Consider the following 21,703-nt stretch of genomic DNA (forward strand, 5'->3'; position numbering starts at 1 on the left):
TGTCAGACTGTAAAGAAAGTTTATTTTTCTTTTAACAGCAGGGAATATGTACATGTCTGTTTCAGTATATTAAAAACTCTGACTCTACAATGAAAAATCTTAATAACAGATGTGGCATATGTGCTTGCACCCAAAATGAGGAAATCCTGAAAAACATCTGGTGACTTGCCTTAACAAACAAATTACATGATTACACTGTGTGTCACTGTGTTTTCTTGATTATCCATAAAGAACTCACAATACAACCATTTTATTCGGCTTGCTGGAGACACCCTGGAACCTGCTGTAACTCAGACCTTTTCCAAACCACAAATGAACCAGACTAGCAGGACTAGCAGCCAGGTTTTTTTAAATGATAATTTACCAAATGTTCTAAATATTTATTGGATGAGGAATAGAACATATCCACTGATTTTTCTCAGAAACCAAATGGACTGAGAGTACTGTGATTCCCCTAAATATTTTTATGGAAAATGTTAGATAATTTCCTGGCAGGTCAATGATATTAAGATCGAAAACACCCTGCGAATGGAGTAGCTTTCTCCTAAAAACACTGATGCCTGCAATTATATAACTGACAGAGTGAACTCCTGCTAGTATTAGCTCAAGTTAGGCATCGCATGTTCACGTAACAAACAAGCCCTCCCTGTTGCATAATGTTTCATTTGCTGTACCCAAATTGCATGGCTTCCAAAATTCACTGAATGTTTTGAAAATCACAGTAAAGTTCAATATACCAACCATGTGAGAAAATGGAATTTAGTCTTATGCCAGCAGAGCTAAACACGATTTGCATGAGCCTGCATTTGCAGGATGATTAATGATAAAACATATTTGTGTATAAATTACACGCGTTAGACAGACAGCGTCTGTGACCGATTTAGCTGTCAAAACCTCTCAGCGTAAAACAACTCAAGCAGATCACCAAATATGTTGCTGAGGAATTCTAGCTCTTGTGCTGGCATGCGATGAGGCCTTTTTTCCTCTGCGTCTTGTTTTGGAAAAGACACAATACTGACTGATTGCAGGAAATACAGAGATGGATTGATCACCTTTATATTCACATATATTTATAGGTCACAGTTAAACAGCAACACACATATTCACATTTAACTCTGTCTGTGTTTATTATTCTGTCTAGATATTGCTAGCATAATAATTTGTGTTTATTGTGTGCACTTTGCACATATGAATGTCTAGTATTGACCGTTGTGATGCAGTAAGTCGTAAAGTGTCAACATTCTGATAACACTGTTTCTGGGTTCAGGAATTTATGGAAGCATATTCAAATGCCAGTGTCAATAAGCCACATTTAACATTCTTGTGTATGTAAACGTACTTTACCCACGGATATATGTCTTTGCTCCACTAGACATATATTGCTTATGTGTGTGTGGTAAAGAAGGTGGGGAAAAGGGGCCCTATCAAAACACAAGTTGACGAGGGCAAGACACCTTTACTAATTCTCTGTCCAGCCCACATTCCTGGTCATAAGGGCAAATAACTGTATGACCCCAAGGCCCCGAACACAAGGTGCATAAACAGAAGGCTGAGAGTACATCTCAAGATCTGAATCCATCCAGACTAAACGACACGTTACAGGCGTTTACAGACCAGTCACCATCTAGAATCTGAGCAGGGAGCACTGAGCATCTGTACACTGTCACTCATGCAGGGCATCTAGAATGTGCTTAAGGTTGTATCTGCTAGGAAGTATGCATGCCTTTCACCTTTTTACTGCTTTTCTTGACTTTTTTCTTTTTCTTTCCCTTGTCTCTGTCCACCACCAGTTTAAGGTTCTTCAGTTCCTGTCTCATCAGTTCATCCACCTAAGGCAAAGAGATGGAGATAGAGAAAAAAATTAATTAGGCCACAAGGGAAGTGAATGAGTTGAGGTGTTTTGTTTTCATAGGGTGTTATGACTTTTATAAAATGTATTGCAGAGAGAGTGTTGATTTCTTCACTCCCAACCAGGGTTTGAATTCATAAGGGTACAAGACAAAATTATGAAGCTGAGGGCCCCACTCCTCATACTTTTGGAAGGTTTAATATGTGTTTACTGAGCGTCCTTCATCACAGGCCCCAGGATCCGCCCTGATGACAGCTCTACTCCCACCTGAACTCTGAGCTCCTCTTCAACTTCCAATCTCTTCTCCTCACGCACCAGTTGAGCATCAAAACACTGAAGGAAGTTCTGTTTTTCATCTCGGTTATGCCAAACTTCTGCAACGCACAACAAATCCACAGGGTAAGTAAAGATTTAAATAAAACACTTGGCAACAGCAGTGACAATATGATCATACCATTGGGAAACCGCCATAGTGCTTCACATTATATCCAAGAGCAGAACCTATAGACATATTCTATACATGTGAAAAATTCGAGTTGGACATAAAGCATCAAAGTAAAGCCAGGAGAACATCAGTCAGCACTGTGTGTAGTGGAGGAAACAATTCTGAGAGAGGTCTGTTGGGCCTCAGACGGAGCTCCTGCGTAGAGGAAGCACAGGTGCTGTAGTCTGGGTGAGAACGTAGCATACGATTGTACTCTGTGCTGCGCTCTCACGAGCCACATCCTGACAGGAAGTCCATTTCCACCCACTTCCTGTCCCGGCTAAAGGCAGTATGCCAGGTTGATTTGGAAACTGGAACTGGACTGAATGACAGGTTCTGACCTCACAATGAGTCTGAAGTTGTTTTCCCCTATTTGTCCATTGGCATATCATACAGAGGCACAGAAATAAACAGCAAAATTAATCTAAACTTGCCTGGACAAACATTTGCAAAAGTGCTAAAAAATATCTTGTAACCAAAGCAACTTATAGTGCATTCAACAAAAACATTGTTATCAGCTATGATAAAAATACCCTACTGTTTGAGCTACACGGACACTTATGTAACTACAAAAGTCTCATAAACAGTAAGGTTGTGTGCCTTTACAAATGGAAACAGAGCTAGTATTGGAAATCACATTTAAATTTAAACCTACAATAAAGATCCCCCCTCAACCCCCCTCAGTTTTTTGGTTAAAAATTAACAAAATGTCATTATTGAGCAAGTACATAAAACAATATATACATATCTGTATAGATAGACTTTGAACTCAGGTCAGATTACAATTCATGAAATCCATGAACACGGGCATGGTTTGACTACTATACTGCAGGGTGATGAGGAGTGCTTGTAGTTTGTTGTGAAAATAAATAGTGTTACATCAAATTTGAAGTAGTCAGCTAGCAGACGGTTAATATGGACAGTTCATTGACCTCTGGGGAGCACCCATTGATAAAACAAAGAAAGTTTGATGGAGCCCATGCCAAAAGAAGTTTCAAACTACAGCAACAAGTTTGATACTTGCTCATATGACATTTAATTTTTTTTTTCTTCTGATGTACACTTTGTAGAAAGTTTTTAGAAAGTTTTAAGGTTTTGTAGGCCTCATTGAATTGACACACCAAGCCGGAACATTGAGCATCTGTCAGCTCAGTTTTCAAGGCATGTTATTCTGCAGGATCGATACTAGTTGGACCATGTTGGTGGAGTTTTGTCCATCAGTGAACTGATATTCAAAATTTTAAGCACTGCTTTGTTTACGGTTTGTATATCTGGAGTCCTAGATTTGGTTTCCCTTTTTGTATAAAGAATGCCTCCTACTGCCTCCTACTGAGTTGGCTGTTGGCTGTATGCTGTATGCTGAAAAGTCTTTGCTGTGTGTTCAAGTGCAACTTTTTGGCTTAGATGCAGGTGACACGAGTCAACACAGTCAGCTTTCATCGCTGCTCATTCTTTGATGTTGGTTTGGTGTGTCACAAGCTTCGCAGATGCTGCCAGTTCAATTCAAATACTGTCTCAGCCAAACCTCAGCCAAATTTTCAGCCAATTTTTTAATTTAACACTTTCCACACAACTCTAATAATCAGTGCTGTCAAGTTCACAAAGGGGTCAAAGGCCACTGATGTTAAAGTTCGCTCTGGTGGAACCTAAAAATAAGCATCAAACTTTGAAATTAGATCTGTTGCTGAGGTCAGAGGTCAAACTGTCATCCACAAAGCCTCCTTTTTAAAGTCACATTTTCAAAACATCCAGGGGCAATACGATCCACATAATTGCCTCGCTCCTTCAGAGGGATGCATTCACACAGCCTGGCCTATTTGTTTAAAGACAACATCCACCTAACTCCCCTAAAAACACACGACTGTTAGGGGTCAGCTTTTTAAACCTTCTTTATTGGCATTGAAGCCCTCTGAGAATGCTTCAACCCCACATGGTGCATGAAGAACAGACACTACTGTGGATGAACAGAAAAGCTTGTGCCATGGGGGCCAGTTTTGTGGGAGGGGGTGGCCACACACATCTGCTCGAGTGTATATACAACACATTTGCCACCCAACCAAATGGAGACTGAGTTTAAAAACACTTCAGGGCTTGAGGGTGGTCAGCTGTATCCACTCTGCTAGGCTCCATAGCGACCACTTACCTTCAAGGTATGGTCTATTGTACCATTTGTGAAGATTTTTATGCAGTCAGTATGCGGAGACGGAGTTGCTTTCTGTCTGCAAGCCTGTTTTGCCTGTTTGTCTCGGTCATTCAACTAACAGCAAGAAACAGACACTTCCTTAACACGGCTCTCTCTGGCGAGAGACTAAAATGCAATTCATCTGTCACATCCAGCAAGTGCACCGTGACATTGGGATGCAGGAAGGGAAGGGGGGAAAGGGAGTGAGAGGGAAGCAAGCACCAGACAAGCCCAAACAGGCAATTTCAATCTTACCCTGAGTACTACAAATTACTTCCTTTGCCTCTCTATAAGCCATTCTCAACAGCAGTGCGGGTGACTTTCTCAACAGAGCGTGTCCCTCTAGAGATCATGCTGGTTATTGTCTGATTCTGGGTAAATATGGTGTTCACCTTTCCGCCTCATTACAACTAAATAAACCCACCACATGATCATATCCCAATTACAGACAGCTGATAAAACAGTGTGCTGCCGATTAGCTTACACACCAAAGACCCTCCGCTCTAATTAGCTGTCTGACAGGCAGGATGTAGGACACGGACATGTTTGTCTGCTGAACATATCATACAAAGCTTTAGTTCTTTGAGTTCAGAATGGCTGCTCACATTGTTTACCGTACAAGCTGTGTGCGTACTTATTATACAGAAATAATATAATTAAGTGAAAACGTAATGTAATGTTTTCAGACACTTAATTGAATGTTAATTGCAATTAAATGAAACTGTATATTAAATCAAATGAGTTTTTGTGTTTTTGACCCACTTTTTCCTTTCTTTTTTAAATATGCTTAAGTGCATGACAAGTACAATATACTTTATTATAATTTCTATTGAAACTATATATATATATATTTTTTTTTATATATATAAAATTATATTCAGAATTGATAAACTTTACATGCAATAATGAATAATACACTACACTCTCAGAAAAAAAGGTAAAAAAATTGTCACTGGGCAGGTACCTTTTTACACCTTATCACCTTTTCATTTTTTACAGTTAAAAAATATAATCAATTAATTTACATGTTAGTCAACACAGAACAAAAAGAACAAACAATTATTGAAACAATTATTTAAAGTGTTCTGTAAAATAAACTTTAAATGTAATATTACAACAAAGTTCACTTTTTTTAAAGTACACTTTTTTTAAAATGAACTTTCATGTCATTAGTTTTTATTTTTTACTTTTAAGATTTCAAGTACACAAAAAGTGCATATTTACTCACACTTCTTTTTACAATAATAAAAACCAGCAATGTTTAATTTACATTTGACAACTTCATCATCTAAAGTAATAGTATTCTATGGACAATGTTGATGACAGCAATGATTATTGTAGATATAAGCAATACGCTGTGAGAAGGACATCGTTATCCACTCAACCATGTCAAATATTTGGGAGGTAAGCTCTGATCTCTGCTTTTCATTACACCTTTAAGCTTCATTCTTCTGGAATGTAACCCTTTGCTCTGCAGACTGTGCAAGGTGACGTTTAGAGGAAAATCCTAATGAAAAGAATTAAGCAGCTTTGACTGGGCATATAATTGCTTCCTTCAAGGTTACAGCTGCTCGCTGGCTGAAATATTTTCCAGTCAAAAAGGCATCTGTACATGCGCACACACAGACACACACACACACCCAACCCACCCACGCGCACACACACACACACACACACACACACACACACACACACACACACACACACACACACACAGAGATAAAGATGCATGTACATGACTATCACACTTGACACATCCCATGCTGTCACCTGCAACATTAAATTATTTAAATTTCCAATAAACACATTCAAAACATTTATTGTGATATTTGTAACTTAAAACATACAAAATTTAGCACAGTGCAACAGCAATACTGAAAAATTCAATTCCACTGAATCCAAATCACCACACTTGTGCTGCAAAACTGCAGTAGTATATAATTCAGTTTACATGCTTGCACTGTATAATTATGATACTGGATTGGGTGCAGTTTTAAAAGTTAGTATACTCTCTATATGTAGTATAATAGTAGTACTGTATATTTGAAATATTTTACACACAGAGGGTTTTATCTGTTCATTGTACATAATAAAATAGCAAAATATAACTATTTGGCTACAATAGCAGCAAATACTGTATCAATAAAGCCACAGTATATGGTAGGCCACTACTATGAAAAGGTTTTCAACTGTAAGCCTATATAGTGACATTTGAAAACTGCAACTGTATCCATGCCAATGCACTGCAGCTGTTACACAAAAACAGCATCTTAATTCACGTTGCAGTGCAGCTGTCTGGGGCTTACTTGTATTGCACTACAAGTATGCTTAATGTTAATGTAATTGAACTTGAGAGTGGTTCATCGCACAATGCAGTGTCATTTTATGCTTCAAAATGGCATTTCTCACTGCATAGATTGTATGATATTACAATCACACTGCAGTTTGATGGTTTGAAGGGAAAGATTAAGAATCAAAGACCTGTACAAGATGGAAGCAACTGACGTGACTTAACGTCAACATGTGTCTCGTGATGAATACATGTGGAGGGGCTTCGAAAACAAAGAACTGCAGCAGATGTGAAGTTGATGATCCGCTTCAGTGAATCTCTATGTTCTTTGAAGAATGATAGACTCATTCATAGTTACAAGGCAAATGCACAGCTGTCAGATAAATGTAAGATTCAGTGATTTTAAAAAGACAGACGTTTTCCTTATCAGATGTTGACTTTAAAAAATACCTCACATCTCTCTCAGGTAAGAGAAAGTAAATGAGTCAGTTGTAGTAGAAGAGAAAACTGTAGCTGACCCTAGAGATGGTTGGTAATGGACCAAACCACAACTAAAATGGAACTGGTGTGATGTAAAATGCTGTTTGTTGATAGAAGTTCTCTAATCACCGAACACAGGCAACAGAACAGGATGTTGTCATAGCAATCCATCCTGGAAATACTAGAATGACATGTTTAGAATGTGTTTTTGCAGACCTCTGGTTCACCTGCTCCCTACTGACACAAACATTCACAGACATGCACAGAAACGTTCAGTTGTTTTGGAAGATCTGAGATCTAGCTCTCTAACCTTGTCTTCATGGATCATTTAAACACAGAAGTGCAGTCCAGTCTTCTCATTTCCTTTTGCGAGACCTTAAACATCTAAACTAACAGGATGTAGTGTCTCAGTCATTAACATGCTTGTCTTGTCACAAGATTTCAGGGGTGACTTGATTCATTTGCTGTTCTGCAGGCAGTGCTGAGGTTGAATTATGGCTCCTAAACAAACACTTTCTTGTAGGGCTGTGCGAATAATCGAAATCGTAATAAAATCACGATTTGCAGCATGCGTGATTTCTAAATGGCTTTATAGCACGATTTTCCGCGACCCCGACCTCCCACATGTATGCTATCCGAACCAATCAGAATGCAGCGTGCCTAAGTGGAGCACAAGGACAGAACAGACTGGGCATATGCCTAACTCCAGGTTCACACACTCTGTCTGTGATGCGTATTTTTTTCGAGCCCATGTTAACAGATCAGAACGTTCACACTGCATGCGGTAAAAGATGTGAACAGAAAAGGTTAGAAATAGAAAGGTGCGGAAAGATTTAATATGTAGCGCATGAGCATAGAGAGAGTTGTGAGTGCACAAAACACAGGTTGAGCGAGAGGAGACACTTTTTAAGTGCACGCATTCTCTCCGGGGCAAGAGCAGCGTGTATCTGAGCATGTGCGTCTGGTTTTGTAACAATGCAAAGGAAATCTGCGTGCGAGAGGAGAGATTCGCGCTCGAGCATTATTTTAATGTGCTTTCGCGTTACAATAATGCGCTCTCGTAGCTGCTTCTGCACCGCATACACATACTGTATACACACTGCAGATGGAATACGTGTGAAACTTGGACAATAAATATATTTCAACCCCTGAGGCACCACTACCATGAGCTCTATGACCAATGCCTGGCAAAAAAGAAAAAAAAAATCCCTGAACACGGGTGTTATTTTATTTTTATTTTTTTTGCCAAATGTCTAGACATTTTGTTTTGTTCAGGTCAGATAGGGCATTGAATGTGGCAAAGCCATTTGTGTGGATGGGCAGAATTAAATTTATTTTACTGTTGAAATAAATGGCAATATTTTACATCGCTCTTCATGTCTGAGCTGAACAAATGATTTACAACCATAATAATTTAGGTCATCCATGAAAAATATTATACAGTAAAAACGGTTTACAATTTAATAAAAAAGTAAAAATTATACTTATATTTAAATGATACTTTTACTTTTAATCATTCTGAAAAATTTTCCAGTCAACGGTAGTATAGGTTTATAGTGAAAAACAATAAAAAGGATAGAAATCCACAAAAATTAATTTGTGATGCATCACATATTTATAGTTTTTTTTAACACATTAAATCTTTATTTATTCATTTATTTTTCTAGATGTTAAGAACATCCCTATATTCTTCACAATAAATTATAATTTGATTTGCTATGATTTGCTATAAATTGATTTGATATGATTTGCTTACAAAAATTTTTTCGCTTTTTAATTGACAGTATTATTTCAAATCAAAACATAAAGCTTAACCCCTTACCCAAACCCTAAACCTAACAATGATTGTGACAGGAAAAGAAATGTGTAAAAGTTATATGTTTCCATATAATCCAAGATCCAAGTCATACTATATCATATGATTTTGCCATTTAATATAATTGTTGTAATCAGAGTGTGTTGGCTACATGTTTTTATATTTTAGTCAATGTTTATAGCAGTGTTTATATAATGCTTTACTCATTCTCATGGCTAGTTAACACTATGTCAATTGATAAATTTATCAGTACTGTTTTACAGTGTTAATCGTTTGGAGAGAACTGGATGAACATCACTTCACAAACAAATGTAGTCAGTTATATGGCCTGTGAAAACTGTTCTTGCCATGAAGCCAAGGCAACGGGGGAGTGACAAACGACTGCTGTTGATTATAGAAAGAGGAGGAGCTGGACTTCAATGTGGCGTCAAGAGACTCAGCTTTAATGAGAGGGCAAGAAAACTTATCTGTAGTCACAAAAGAAGGGGGAAGGAGAAAGACGTGGGTGAAAGACATAGAGAAAGAAGAGGAATGTGGTGGTGGGGAACCATCTGGATTGGTCTTGACCTGAGAATCTGACATGGCCCTATCATTATTGGTTACTTAGACGTATTCCAGACACATTTCATGTCACAATTGTGATGAAAGCTCCCTCGCTCATTGACCTCACACAAACACTGTTGACATGGTTGAGAATCAGTCATTTGGTCATGGAAAAGCAGCATTAATTTTCGATGACAGACACGCAGACTGCACCCTTTTGCCGTCATCTCCTGCTTACCTTTGTACATTTTGGCTCCCTCGACTACTGTAGGAAGGAAGTTACTGGGAGTCATCTTCCATCCCTTCTCTTCTTCCTGCAAAACAGACGATTTGTATTAAGGTGGGTCCTTCACAAGCACTTCATCACTGTTTTCCTGTATACGAACTTTACACGGTGGACAAGGACAGTTCTCTGAAATAACTGAAGTCAAGTTATGATTAAATCAGAGAGACTGAGATTCCACATGAGTGATCAACAATCTTCCCAGGGCGATGTTCTTGCACGCTGCTCTGGTGCGGGGTCACCCTCAGCACTGGCATTTTAATGATGTGAATACACAGCGGGGGCTGAACGCGACGCTGCGAGCATGATTTACGGTGCCTCCTGTTTTCCTTTCTCTCAACTAGGGGTCGCACATTAAAAGTAAATCAACATCCTCACATACTCATATGAATGTATGGCTTGCGTGTCACAGGCACATACTCAAAACCGCAGAGTGTGTCTGCTTGGGAGTAGAGCATTTTCAGAAGGAATAAGTCAAATGGAGGCTGTATATCTTTCTTTAAACACATTTCTCCATTAGCAGCTAATGACCCCCAAAAGAGACACAAATCCATCTGAAATATGAAAGGCACTTGAGTGCCTGGGAGCAATGATTTATGATTATTCATGTGGCATTAGACAGAACTTCCAAATGGATCTGGCAGATTATATCAAAGAAACCTGTGGCCAGGTCTAATTACATTTGTCAGATATAGGGAACAAAAACATGTGCATATTTTTTTAAATTCAAAATATACACAAATAAATTGAGAATACGGGTTTTAAAAATTAGTTATTTTTATATTCGTTTATTTTTTGGGCCATTTTTATATATTTTCGATCTGCATGTTTTTTATATTATTCAAAATATACAAAAAGTAAATTTCTATATATCCTTGTCATGTTGTTTACATCAAATAAATTAAAAACATATTTTAGTCATTGGTAAGCAATGGTGGAAATACGGTAAATATTTACTAATCACAGATTTAAAAACATTCTTTGTATAATGTATTTGGTACTGACTTTTTTTTTTCTTTAACAAGGATCCTTTGAGTGGCACTTGAACATTTAAACTAACACTAAACTAGGCCAACATAAGAGCTCTAACAAAAATTCCTTAATTAACTATTGAAAGACTCAGCTTTCCAACAGGATGTGAGCCTTTGAAAAAGGTCAGATTGGCTTCATTGTGAGTAGATATCAGTAGTTCGGCTCTCCAATGAGGATTACAGGTGCTCTTATGAAGGGAAGCATGAACAAAGACTTCATTCTATAACTCCGGAATGCAGCCAATCAGCATGAGCGGGCATTTTCATCGCTTGACTGCTTCACAGTAGCCATCGGTCAGCATATGGCATTCAGAGGTCAGCTCAGAGAACATTAATCCTCACATGAACCTAAATCACTTTGGACTTAAACACGAAAGACTGCTGTCTGCCACACCTGAGCTTTAAAACATAATTAGTCTAGTTTATCTTAATGCGCTGTTAAAATAAAATATTGGAACACAGGAAGTCTGGATGTCGTATTAGAGAAAACCAAAGCTATATCTATGTTTAATAAGAGGAAGAGTTCTGAATAGGGAGAGCAAGAGGTTATCAAGGATACGGTCAAAGCTGGGTGGAACAACACAGGAACGCCTTGCTGAAATCACAGATATTTCCGGAGAATGTCGATGAGTTTAACAAACTAATATCCTCAACATTCCTAATCTTAATCTATCCTGAACAAAACACTGGCAGGGATATTACAGTTCTCTAGACATTTACGGTGCGCAATTATGCGTGAGAATATGAGCGTACTGAGTATGTTAAATGTCTTTCTCTAAGATGGAATGATGCAAGTGCTGCTGTGATGTGTCATAATTCTCTCATCTATGACTATTTTACCTTAATAGCTGGAAACTTCAGGCCTTCTCACCTCAGGGAAATCTGTGAAATTAAACTGTCTAGCATAGATGCTGAAAGGAACGCCTATAAACCTGCTTTCATCTAAGTGTAATGCAAAGTAGCTGAGAGGTTAAGAGGAACATGCCTGGAATGGAAATGCAACTAGTATGCAATAATTGACAAGGACTAGAAACACTAAACGAGAATGTGCCATGGAAAACAAAGAGATTTTCTTACAATATTCGATCTGTACTCAAATTCTTCAGCACTATGCAGTTCAACCAATCTGGTTTATTGTGTGTGGGCATGACCACAAGGGTCATCCGAGTCACTGGACACTCACATTTGTGCCACATCAGCTGATTTAATTCTGCAGATACAGATACTTTAAAAATACTTTATTGATTTCTATGCAACAGTGATACGTTTTTATCAAGGCATGGCCCCACCTCTGTATCTCCTTTCCCCTTTTTCCCCTTCATCTTCTCTTTCTTTTCTTTCTTCTTCTCTTTGCGGTCATTCCCTTTTTTGTCTTTCTCTCCCTTTGATTTTTTCTTCTTCTCCCTCTCTTCTTCTCTGGCAGCAAATTCAGCAGCAACCTTCAAAACACGACATGTTAGCACTCTTAAACAAGCATTACTGTGAAAAGTTATTCTTCGTCTAAAAATGAAAATTTCCTTTTGAAATCAAATAATATTTAATAGCAAAAGTATGATGGATAGTCTCTGGATGGATGTAGTAGACTGATAGAATTAATAACCTGTTCTGGTGTCTTATGAGCAAATATAGATGCAGATCCTCCATCTTCAGGATTTGGGAAGTCAGGGAATTTCCCAGTTGCATCTCTGAAACACAAAACAGCAATAATGTCATTTATTATTTCATTTAAAAATGCATTATATTACATGTTTACACTTTGAACTTAAATTAGGTGACTTTCTAGAATGTTTTTAAACAGCAGAAATGTACAGTGCTGTAGTCCAGATTAAAGAGAACATATATAACATTTATATTTAAGACTATGATCTCTCAAGAAACAGAAACACCTATTACTTAACTTTTTTGGTTTAAATTTCCTAAACTGAAAATATATGTGAAGAACTCAATTTTCCTTAAAGATTTTTTAAAGATGAGGTAACACAGACTTCATGCCTGTGTGAACATATAGATAAACAAAGCAGATTGCGTGAACAAAGGCAAATCAATCATATTTGAACTGTGAACTTCACACATGGGGAGGATACATTAGCCAGGTCCAGCGCTGACTCTCAGGGGAGCTGGGGCAGGTTTAGAATAACAGGGTAAAAGTGTCAGTCAGAGCCCGGCCCCAGCCTGAGCTCTCTTTGCTCTAGCTAACTTAATCAGTAGCACACTGCTAAAACTCACTTCCAATATGGTAGCTCATGCTGAAAGCTGTACTACTGTAATGCGGAGGATTGAATTTCAACTAAATCGGCTCACTGAAAGGAAAATAAAATAAAAAAAAGATTCACTTCATTTTGAATAAACCAAGTATATTTTTGGATTGTTAAGGTAATGTACAATGAAACTGCTACCTCAGTGTAGAGTGCATTAGTCCCCACATGATTTTCCCATACGAATTAAAAATTGTAGTGTTATGTCATGAACCAAGCCAACCACCTACTAGGTGAATCAGAACATTGCAGAAAAAAAGTAACAAAAACAAAAACAAAGAAACAAGACTGTGTACTTATCAGCTTTAGGAAGCGAAGGAACTACAATCATATTAAGAATAATCTAATAATATTAAAACAATGAAGAAATGTACATCTATTCAATTAAAGTTGTATTAGTAATGGACGTTCCCTGCTAGCTCTTTTGCCATGATTTGCATGCTATGAATTTCTTGTGTGGAATTTTGTACAGCATCATGGGTAATGTATTCTTTCACCACAGATTCAGTTGTTAAACATGATTATTTTATAAACAATAATAAAAATAAATAATAATGTAAATAGATGGCTTCAACACCATACAGATTCCAAACAACATTGAAACCTCTTTAAAGGTTTATAAGTTAGCATTAAAACCTATTTTCCCTATGGAGAAAATGATTTGAGTTTTTACTTCCAGAACCCTAAAATGAAAATTGTAATAATGGTAAAGCGTTTATATGTTTTACAGCATATGTCTGTCTGGCTGTTTAAATACTCCACCTATCGCTCTTCCACTTCATCAGCACATGGAAAGCACGCCAACATACTTCACCTTGCAGGTGCTGACCTGGTATCCCATACATCCCTTATACAACCAGCATGGGCCCAGCAAGGTCATTGGAAGGGGCCAGAGAAAGAGGCCACTAACCGGAGACAAAGCTACTGAACTCCCCCCACTACATTGTGTTGTCCAACTGAGATGACTTATGACTGTTGTCTCTGCATTAATGGGCAGCAGCATGCAGTGGCAGGCCGTAAATCAGGCTGGAATGCACTAATCAGACCAGTCTCACTCTACACACTTGAAAATAGCACATGCATTAGTTAAGCATAAACAGCCCTGGGTAAAAGAGAGCATTCGCTTTGACTGCTTACATTCCAGCCTCTGCACAAAAGGAAGAGACGAAAGTCCAGGAATGTACTTTACAATTAAAGTGAAATAATGCATTGAGTGGATGGAGATGAAAGGAAAAGCTGTGAACGCAAATCAGCAGATTAGCAAAAGGAGACGGCTAGAAGAGTGCATAGGTGTGATTAGTCCCAGAGATTCTGAGAACGTAATTGAGGGAATGCAGAGGAACAAAAAGCCCTTTTTTTTCATAAGTGGAAAAAAAATATTATTGAATTTTGTCACAATTTGCTGCAATTCCTTATTTATTTATTTATTTAAATATATCTTTTTCTGGGAAAAAAGTATTTTACAATTATTAATCTATAAATGTCATTACCTTTTTAGGTCATCTGCATTTTTTTATTTATTTGACCTTGACATATAGTCAGCAGGAACTGCAGAGAAACTCAAGTTTTATATATATATATATATATATATATATATATATATATATATATATATATACACACACATACATATATATATATATATATATATATATATATATATATATATATATATATATACATGCATATATATATATATATATATATATATATATATATATATATATATATATATATATACATGCATATATATATATATATATATATATATATATATATATATATATATATATATATATATATATGCATGTATATATATATATATATATATATATATATGCATGTATATATATATATATATATATATATATATTCTTGTATATTGGTTTGACCATGTCTTTGTTTGTATCATTACTATTATTATTATTTTAATATAAGAAATAATAATAAAAGATTATGCCAAACTAATTAACAATGGTTAATATAAAAAAATGTCATTATTTTTTTTTCTTAGGACAGTTTTATCATCTGGACTTTTCTCTGACTTTTATATTTAATAAAATAATTTTGATTCTATATTCTCTTCATAAGAAATAAATCCAAGTCATTGTATGTATGAATTGCAATTTTGCTCGATAAAGTAATAGATAGGAAAAAAAACCTATGCATCTTTGACCCACCTATTAATTTGTTTTTATTAAAATGTAACCCTTCTTAAAACCATGTTAACTTTTTTTTAAATGTATGACTTACCGACACTCAAGAAACCACTGGCGTATTTGTTCTTGCAGGCTCTCTTTGATATCTGGCCCATCGACAGAGCGCACAGACTCTTTGATATTGACCAGTGCCTTCTGGTACTCAGCCTCATGCTCCTCCTGCACATAATGTCTCCTGCTTTCCACCTGCTGGGCATGCAGTTGGGCAGGACTAGGTGTCGTTTGCTGGGCTGGTATCTGGAAACAGAGCACCAGGACACAAGAGATGGAACTGACAACTGACAACAGACAACAAAGGGTACAAAAAGTTCAGAATGTGGTTTGATCAAAAAGAGCAGAAGATATGTACAAAACAATGTAATAAAACTGGCAGAGCATCCTGGTGTTTACCATTCCCAAAAATATCATCTCTTCTAGACACTCCTTGTTGACCCTCCTCCTGTCCCAATACCCCCGCCAAACCTGGAAGACAGAAAGAAAAACACTTCATAATAGCAGGAAAGACAGAAAACTGAGGCTGAGGACACATACCAGAAATGATATTATCATATTCACTCTGATATCAAGTACATCCTTTGGCTCGTGTTATCTGGTAAGAAACAATCTACCGTCTACTTACATTCAATGTGGATTTTTGGATGAGAGGAATGTACATACAGCAACCAAATTCTGATCTGACAAACAGATTTTTATCATTCAGGTTGTCTTTGAGGATGACAACAACTAAGACAAATCAATCTCAAGACTCAGTTTACAGTTCATAAACACAGGCAAGGATTATTCTTATTATCTTATTTTTTTAATAAATCCCCCTTTTTAGTTTGAACGACAATGATGCTTAAACAGCATCTGAAGAGAGAGGATTATGTTTCCAGGGTTTCACAGCACAGAAATCTGTTTTGCTGTGAGCTACAGAATGAGAGCGAAGGGAGGATTAGACCTTGTGAAAACAGTCTCGCAGTGAGAGAGCCCAAAATCTCTGTTTATCACCTTCTGTAATCGCATTCACTACACGGTACAAATGCTTGTTGTATGAGCTATTTGAAAGAAAATTCCCCATGAGCTACCCATGAGGACTTTCGTCGATGCTTTTCTGTACGTTTTCACTCAGCAATGTCAGTTTCACACCTGCACTGCAAAAAAAACTTCAGAGCTCTAAAATCATATCTGCTATCTCTTTCAGGCTACATCTATGTCTGGGTTCAACAACCGTAGCGAACACTCACTCAAAAAGACGTCAGGATACATGAGCTCAGATTTCATGATTAGGATGGCACTGAAAAACAACACCGAAAATCCAGGAATGCTTTCCTTTCCCCATCTCTCAGCACTACAATGCTGATATCCCTCCTGCCGCCAAAGGGCCTACAAGCACATTATTCCCACAGATGACATGTATCTTTTATGCTTGGATGGGATCGCGTGTCATTCCTAGTCCTTTGTTGAGCGGACTTCATGTCAAACAACTGATGACAGTGATAGGAGATGGCCTGACCTCTACAGCATCTGAGTTCATGCACAGGTAGGGCAGCAGGCATTACCTCACTGTATAATGCTAGACCATCAACTTCAGTTTAAATAATGATATATTTATTCATGCAATGTTATGTTGTGTTTATCATCTTCAGGGCAATAACAGTGTTTTTTTTACTTACTAAATAGCCAATTGGCATACTCTGATGACACTGAATGTGTACTCATAACCCGTGAGACCTGTGAGAAATGTTTACCGACCAACAATTCATAAATAAATAAAAAAGATTAAAAAGTCAGGGCAACATGATACATTCATATTCATATTCATATACATTGATAGTTCTCCTAATGATTGTATAAATTGCCCTAAGTAACGCTACTTTGTTTAGTCAAAGTGAAAATTTGAAAATAACAACTAAAATTTTGTTCAGCAAACTTCCAGTTAGTAACACACTTTTTATTTTTATTATTTTTTAGAACATTTGACATGTAAAGTGAACTAAGCTATCTTTGTTTCTGAAAGAGCAATCACAATACAGAGCAAAGATATTTGGAATAAAATTTTAAATGACTGTAAATAGATCTCTATACACAAAATCTCAAGAAATTGTGACAAATGTAAAAATATGAACCTTTAACTTCACAACAAAATGACTAACAGTAATGACAAACTAACAAAAGAAAAAAAGAGAAAGTTATAAAGTCAGCAACACAAAAAATATTTTGAAGAATGCTTCAACAAAATGGACATTAAGCTTAAAATGGGTTTAGTGTTCCTGTAGCTCAATTGGTAGAGCACTGTGCTATTAAGAGCAAGTTTGGGGGTTCGATTCCCCAGGAACACAAAAAATGTATATAAAAATGTATATGCACTGTAAGTTGCTTTGGATAAAAGCGTCTGCTAAATGCATAAGTTTAATTAAATTTTGAATTTTAATTTAAAATGAATCCATAAAACTCAACAGGTACACTGCATGTCTTCTAGTTTGTGTCACCATATTTGATTTAGTGTACGCCTGCAACTGTTCAATTAAATTAACTTGATTTGAGAGTGAATAAAGACTTAAACTTAACTTGTTCATCATACAAACTAATTTTAAATTCTTGGAATATACCAGTGAAGACATAGATTATTTTCATGTCCTATTAAGAGCTTCAAAGTTCTTGAAAGCCATACAATTTTTGGAATTTTTAGGTGAACTATTCCTTTATACAGTAACATTTAATTCACTGCATAAAAGTTTTCTAGATCATTTATCATTATTTTGCCAATTTCAAACCCATCTATGCAATGCATTAGTAATTTTGCTGGAATAGAAAGTTTTTGTTGAAAAGCAAGTGATGATGCTCGATACCTTCTGAATGCAGGTGGCTGCCTGGTTTGGGTCCAGCATGCTAGAGTTACCCTGAAGTCTTCTTTGTTCCTCCTGCCGAATTGTCTTCATGAAGTGAGCTCTCAGTCTTCCCTGCCGAGCTCGCTCACTGACCTGCAGCAGCCACACAGCACGCTCCACAGACAAGGACTGAACTGGCACCTGCTTAACCAGAACCCAGAACCACAAACCTCCAGTATTTGGCACAGCTGTTATTATGTGACTTGTATTACATGTATTTGTATTGAGAGCTTTTATATTTCATTGACTGTGACACACTCACAGTTTTAGGTTTCTGATGTCCTCCTTTAGCCAAAATATGGGCCAACATCTTTTCTCTCTCTTTTAGTGCCCTCATCTTCTCCCTCACAAAATAGCGTGGAATAGGCACCTCAAGATCCTCCTAAAACAAGATTCAAAAATGTTCAGCCATTACAGCCCTGACTAGAGAAGGTCATATGTAAAACCTTTGCACAAGTGACCCCCATTTGCATCCACTAAATTCAGAGAAAAACAAGAGGCTTTAGCTCACTAAAATCCACTTTGACATTGAGCAGCTAAATCTTCCCCAAACCTAAATCTCCTAAATTCCCTCCAGGCCCTCTGCTCTGAATCTACAACCACAAGAGACTAAAACAATCCCAGCATTCTATACATGCAACAGTATATTTTATTATCTCACTCACAGGTGTCATTTTGAAATCCTGCAATATGTCATCAAAGTAGTGAAACTCGGAGTACTCCAGCTCCACCATCTCATTCTTCAGCTCTACAAGACGTCCCATCACCCCCTCAAGAACCTGGTGCACAACACGCCTCTTTTGGGGGTGAACAATCTGATCATAAACCTCTTCCAGGGCACGGAATATCTTCAGGTAGCGCAGGTAGAAAGTTGCCAGTGTCTGAAAGACCTGAAGACGGTCCTTTTGAGGACAGAGCTGCATTGTGGGATATTCATCCTCCAGAAGGTCCGCCAAAGCTCCCTGAGCAGCATCCCACATTTGCCCGTATGAACTGGATAGAGGAAAGGGATTATATTTATGAGATAACAGTTCTGTAAAGTGTATATTTTACTTCTACTGTCAGTTTATTTAGAAGTGTATGGATAATGTGGATTAAACAATGATTACATTTTCACATGAAAATTGGTTTATTGTATCTATTATGAATGCCAATTTATATAGGATTTTCCAGATTTAAATTCCATAGCAATCTGTCTTTGAAATGCATTTGGCAGAGACATGTAAATCTGCAGTGGTACTTGTTAACAAGGCCTAATTACACCTGTTGAAAGCACCTGCCCTCTGGGAAATATTTTAGACCCTCAGGCCAAAATTAGCACCGCCTGTGTCTGACTGTGCAACCTAAATGTGGGAAACCACAGACAGAACACACATTGAATTCACTGCAAGTCAGCATATTAAGCCACATAATGGAAGAAATCCCCTGACAAACATTATTTCTCCATTCCTCGTTTTCTAAAGTTGAATACACATGAATTCCACAGATGTCCTCTGACCTCTTTGACTCCCTTGCGTGTGGGTGCTCCTTTTGTGAGTGTTGAAAGAGTTCATGGCGAGGGTGAAACCACCTTCTTTTCTTATTCTGATGGGCCCATACAGTATTGTTCCCCTCTGGGCATTAGCACTGCCAAGAGCTACTCAAATTTAAGGGATGGCAAAATCAAAGGAGGGGACGGGATAGTTAGAGGGAGGGGAGCTGGGGAGGAGCTGTGGGAGGAGGTTAGAAGGGTGGTTGTAAAACTACATTTGCAATCAAATAGAGAGGCACCTCTTAAAGATATCTTAAATATGGCAGACAACAAAGGCAGAAATACAACAGTTCACTACAAATAAGCAATAACTAATGGATGTCCACGAAAAATAATGAATGGTAAGGAAAAATCCCCTTGCTTGGGGTAAAAAGTGCTATGAAGTAGCTACTACTAAATGTAATTCTCTTCTTTAGAAAACTGATGTTGTGGGATGACTGAAAATAGCATTCAGTACCTCAACCTACACCAAAGCTGATTTGAATAGCTCCTATTTGAGGACAAAACTACTGCTGGTTCTCAGTTTGGCTCTGTGTTGTCATAGGAACTGCAATTCAATGTAGACTTTCTCCTAGTAGGCGTTCTAACTAGAACTCTTTTCTTTTGGAACTTCCTTTTTTTGCACATAGAAAAGTCGCATATCCCCTTGGTATCAAGTTATACAGACAATTCCGAACGTTACAGAGTTAATAGCAGTAACAAATATTCACTTTCTCACACAGACATTACACATTTATCGTTATTTATAAACTCTGTGGTGGTTCTTGGCATCACATTTTACAGTGACGTGCACAAAGTAAAAAGGGCAGCTATTACTCACCTCTGCGACATCCTTGGTGATTCCACGCGCTAGTTTATTTGAATATCAGAGGGAAAACATTGCAATCCGCCGCTTTCGAAACTGAAGTGGTTAAACGAGGCGAATTAAGGCATCCAAGCAGTAAGTCTTGATTAGAATTTAGTTAAGCCAAACATTTCTAAGTAGAGTTGGAGAAGTCTCGCGCCAGGCAGGCTGTGGTTTGCGCCGCGCTTCTGACAGCTGCCATGGCAACGAGATCAAAGCCTCTTCACTGCTTCTGAGAGAGGGGGCATGGAGGCAACTAGTTAAAAACGGAATACAATACTCTATCAACTATAACGCATAATGCGATTCTAACACATAATGATAACTTTAGCCGGTCATTTTCACCGTTTTCTTATCTTATCCGATAAGCCACGAGAAAAAGCGTCTGTTACTAACAAGCTCTTGTTTGGCATCCCGCTGTGCAACACAACACAACAGGACGCCACGCTTGCGTAGTTCAGCTCATTCAATGTATGAATGCAGGTCGGCCGTTTGTTAACAAAGCAATTTGGAAAGTCTTCTGACGCAGCATGTTTTGAAATAATAGCTGTCACGATGGAAGTGAGCTATTCCTTTGCTTGTACGATCTGCCACATATTGTTTGAATTCTATAGCCAAAAGACCATGTGGGCAGGTAGGTATGTAAACGCAGACTGTGGAAGTGCAATGTGAAATTGATTTATCAATGGATGCATCATTTGTCCTTGTCTCGTACTTTCCTGGTGGTCCCACCATGGTTAAAAGTTTCTAAAAGGGTTCTGTGTTCCCCTACAGGCTTCCCTCTATGATGGGTTGTGAACAGCTACAGACTGCTGATAGCAATTTGTTAATAAAACTGTCAACAAAGAGGTTTTCAAAAAATGTGTGATATTTTTGTTTTATAGACAGGCTGTGTTAAACACTGCAAGTATTTGATCCAAAACCAGTGTTATTTTCTGAAAACCTTTTTCTTTCCTTTCCTGAAGACACAAAGAATGGACTCCAGTGAAAACGTAATAGCTAAGATGGAAAGACCATTTTAACAAT

The 21,703-nt window shown here is 37.5% G+C and overlaps 1 protein-coding gene across 2 annotated transcripts in view; it reads right to left on the reverse strand.

Moving 5' to 3' along the window:
• Nucleotides 1-21,438, reverse strand: part of iqca1 (IQ motif containing with AAA domain 1) — a 37,446-nt gene extending 16,008 nt beyond the window's left edge. For both annotated transcript variants that reach the window (XM_052559010.1, XM_052559011.1), the window contains exons 1-11: nucleotides 20,654-21,438; nucleotides 18,968-19,295; nucleotides 18,565-18,684; nucleotides 18,264-18,443; nucleotides 15,823-15,894; nucleotides 15,467-15,669; nucleotides 12,559-12,643; nucleotides 12,248-12,397; nucleotides 9,883-9,958; nucleotides 2,117-2,223; nucleotides 1,731-1,829 (exon numbers count right to left, since the gene is read on the reverse strand). In XM_052559010.1, the coding sequence (XP_052414970.1) occupies nucleotides 1,731-1,829; nucleotides 2,117-2,223; nucleotides 9,883-9,958; nucleotides 12,248-12,397; nucleotides 12,559-12,643; nucleotides 15,467-15,669; nucleotides 15,823-15,894; nucleotides 18,264-18,443; nucleotides 18,565-18,684; nucleotides 18,968-19,295; nucleotides 20,654-20,664 (1,431 nt within the window). In that variant the 5' untranslated portion in view covers nucleotides 20,665-21,438. The remainder of the gene's footprint in view (nucleotides 1-1,730; nucleotides 1,830-2,116; nucleotides 2,224-9,882; nucleotides 9,959-12,247; nucleotides 12,398-12,558; nucleotides 12,644-15,466; nucleotides 15,670-15,822; nucleotides 15,895-18,263; nucleotides 18,444-18,564; nucleotides 18,685-18,967; nucleotides 19,296-20,653) is intronic.
• Nucleotides 21,439-21,703: the final 265 nt, after the last annotated feature.

This window comes from Carassius gibelio, chromosome B6 (genome assembly GCF_023724105.1).
Source record: "Carassius gibelio isolate Cgi1373 ecotype wild population from Czech Republic chromosome B6, carGib1.2-hapl.c, whole genome shotgun sequence".
NCBI classification, from domain to species: domain Eukaryota; kingdom Metazoa; phylum Chordata; class Actinopteri; order Cypriniformes; family Cyprinidae; genus Carassius; species Carassius gibelio.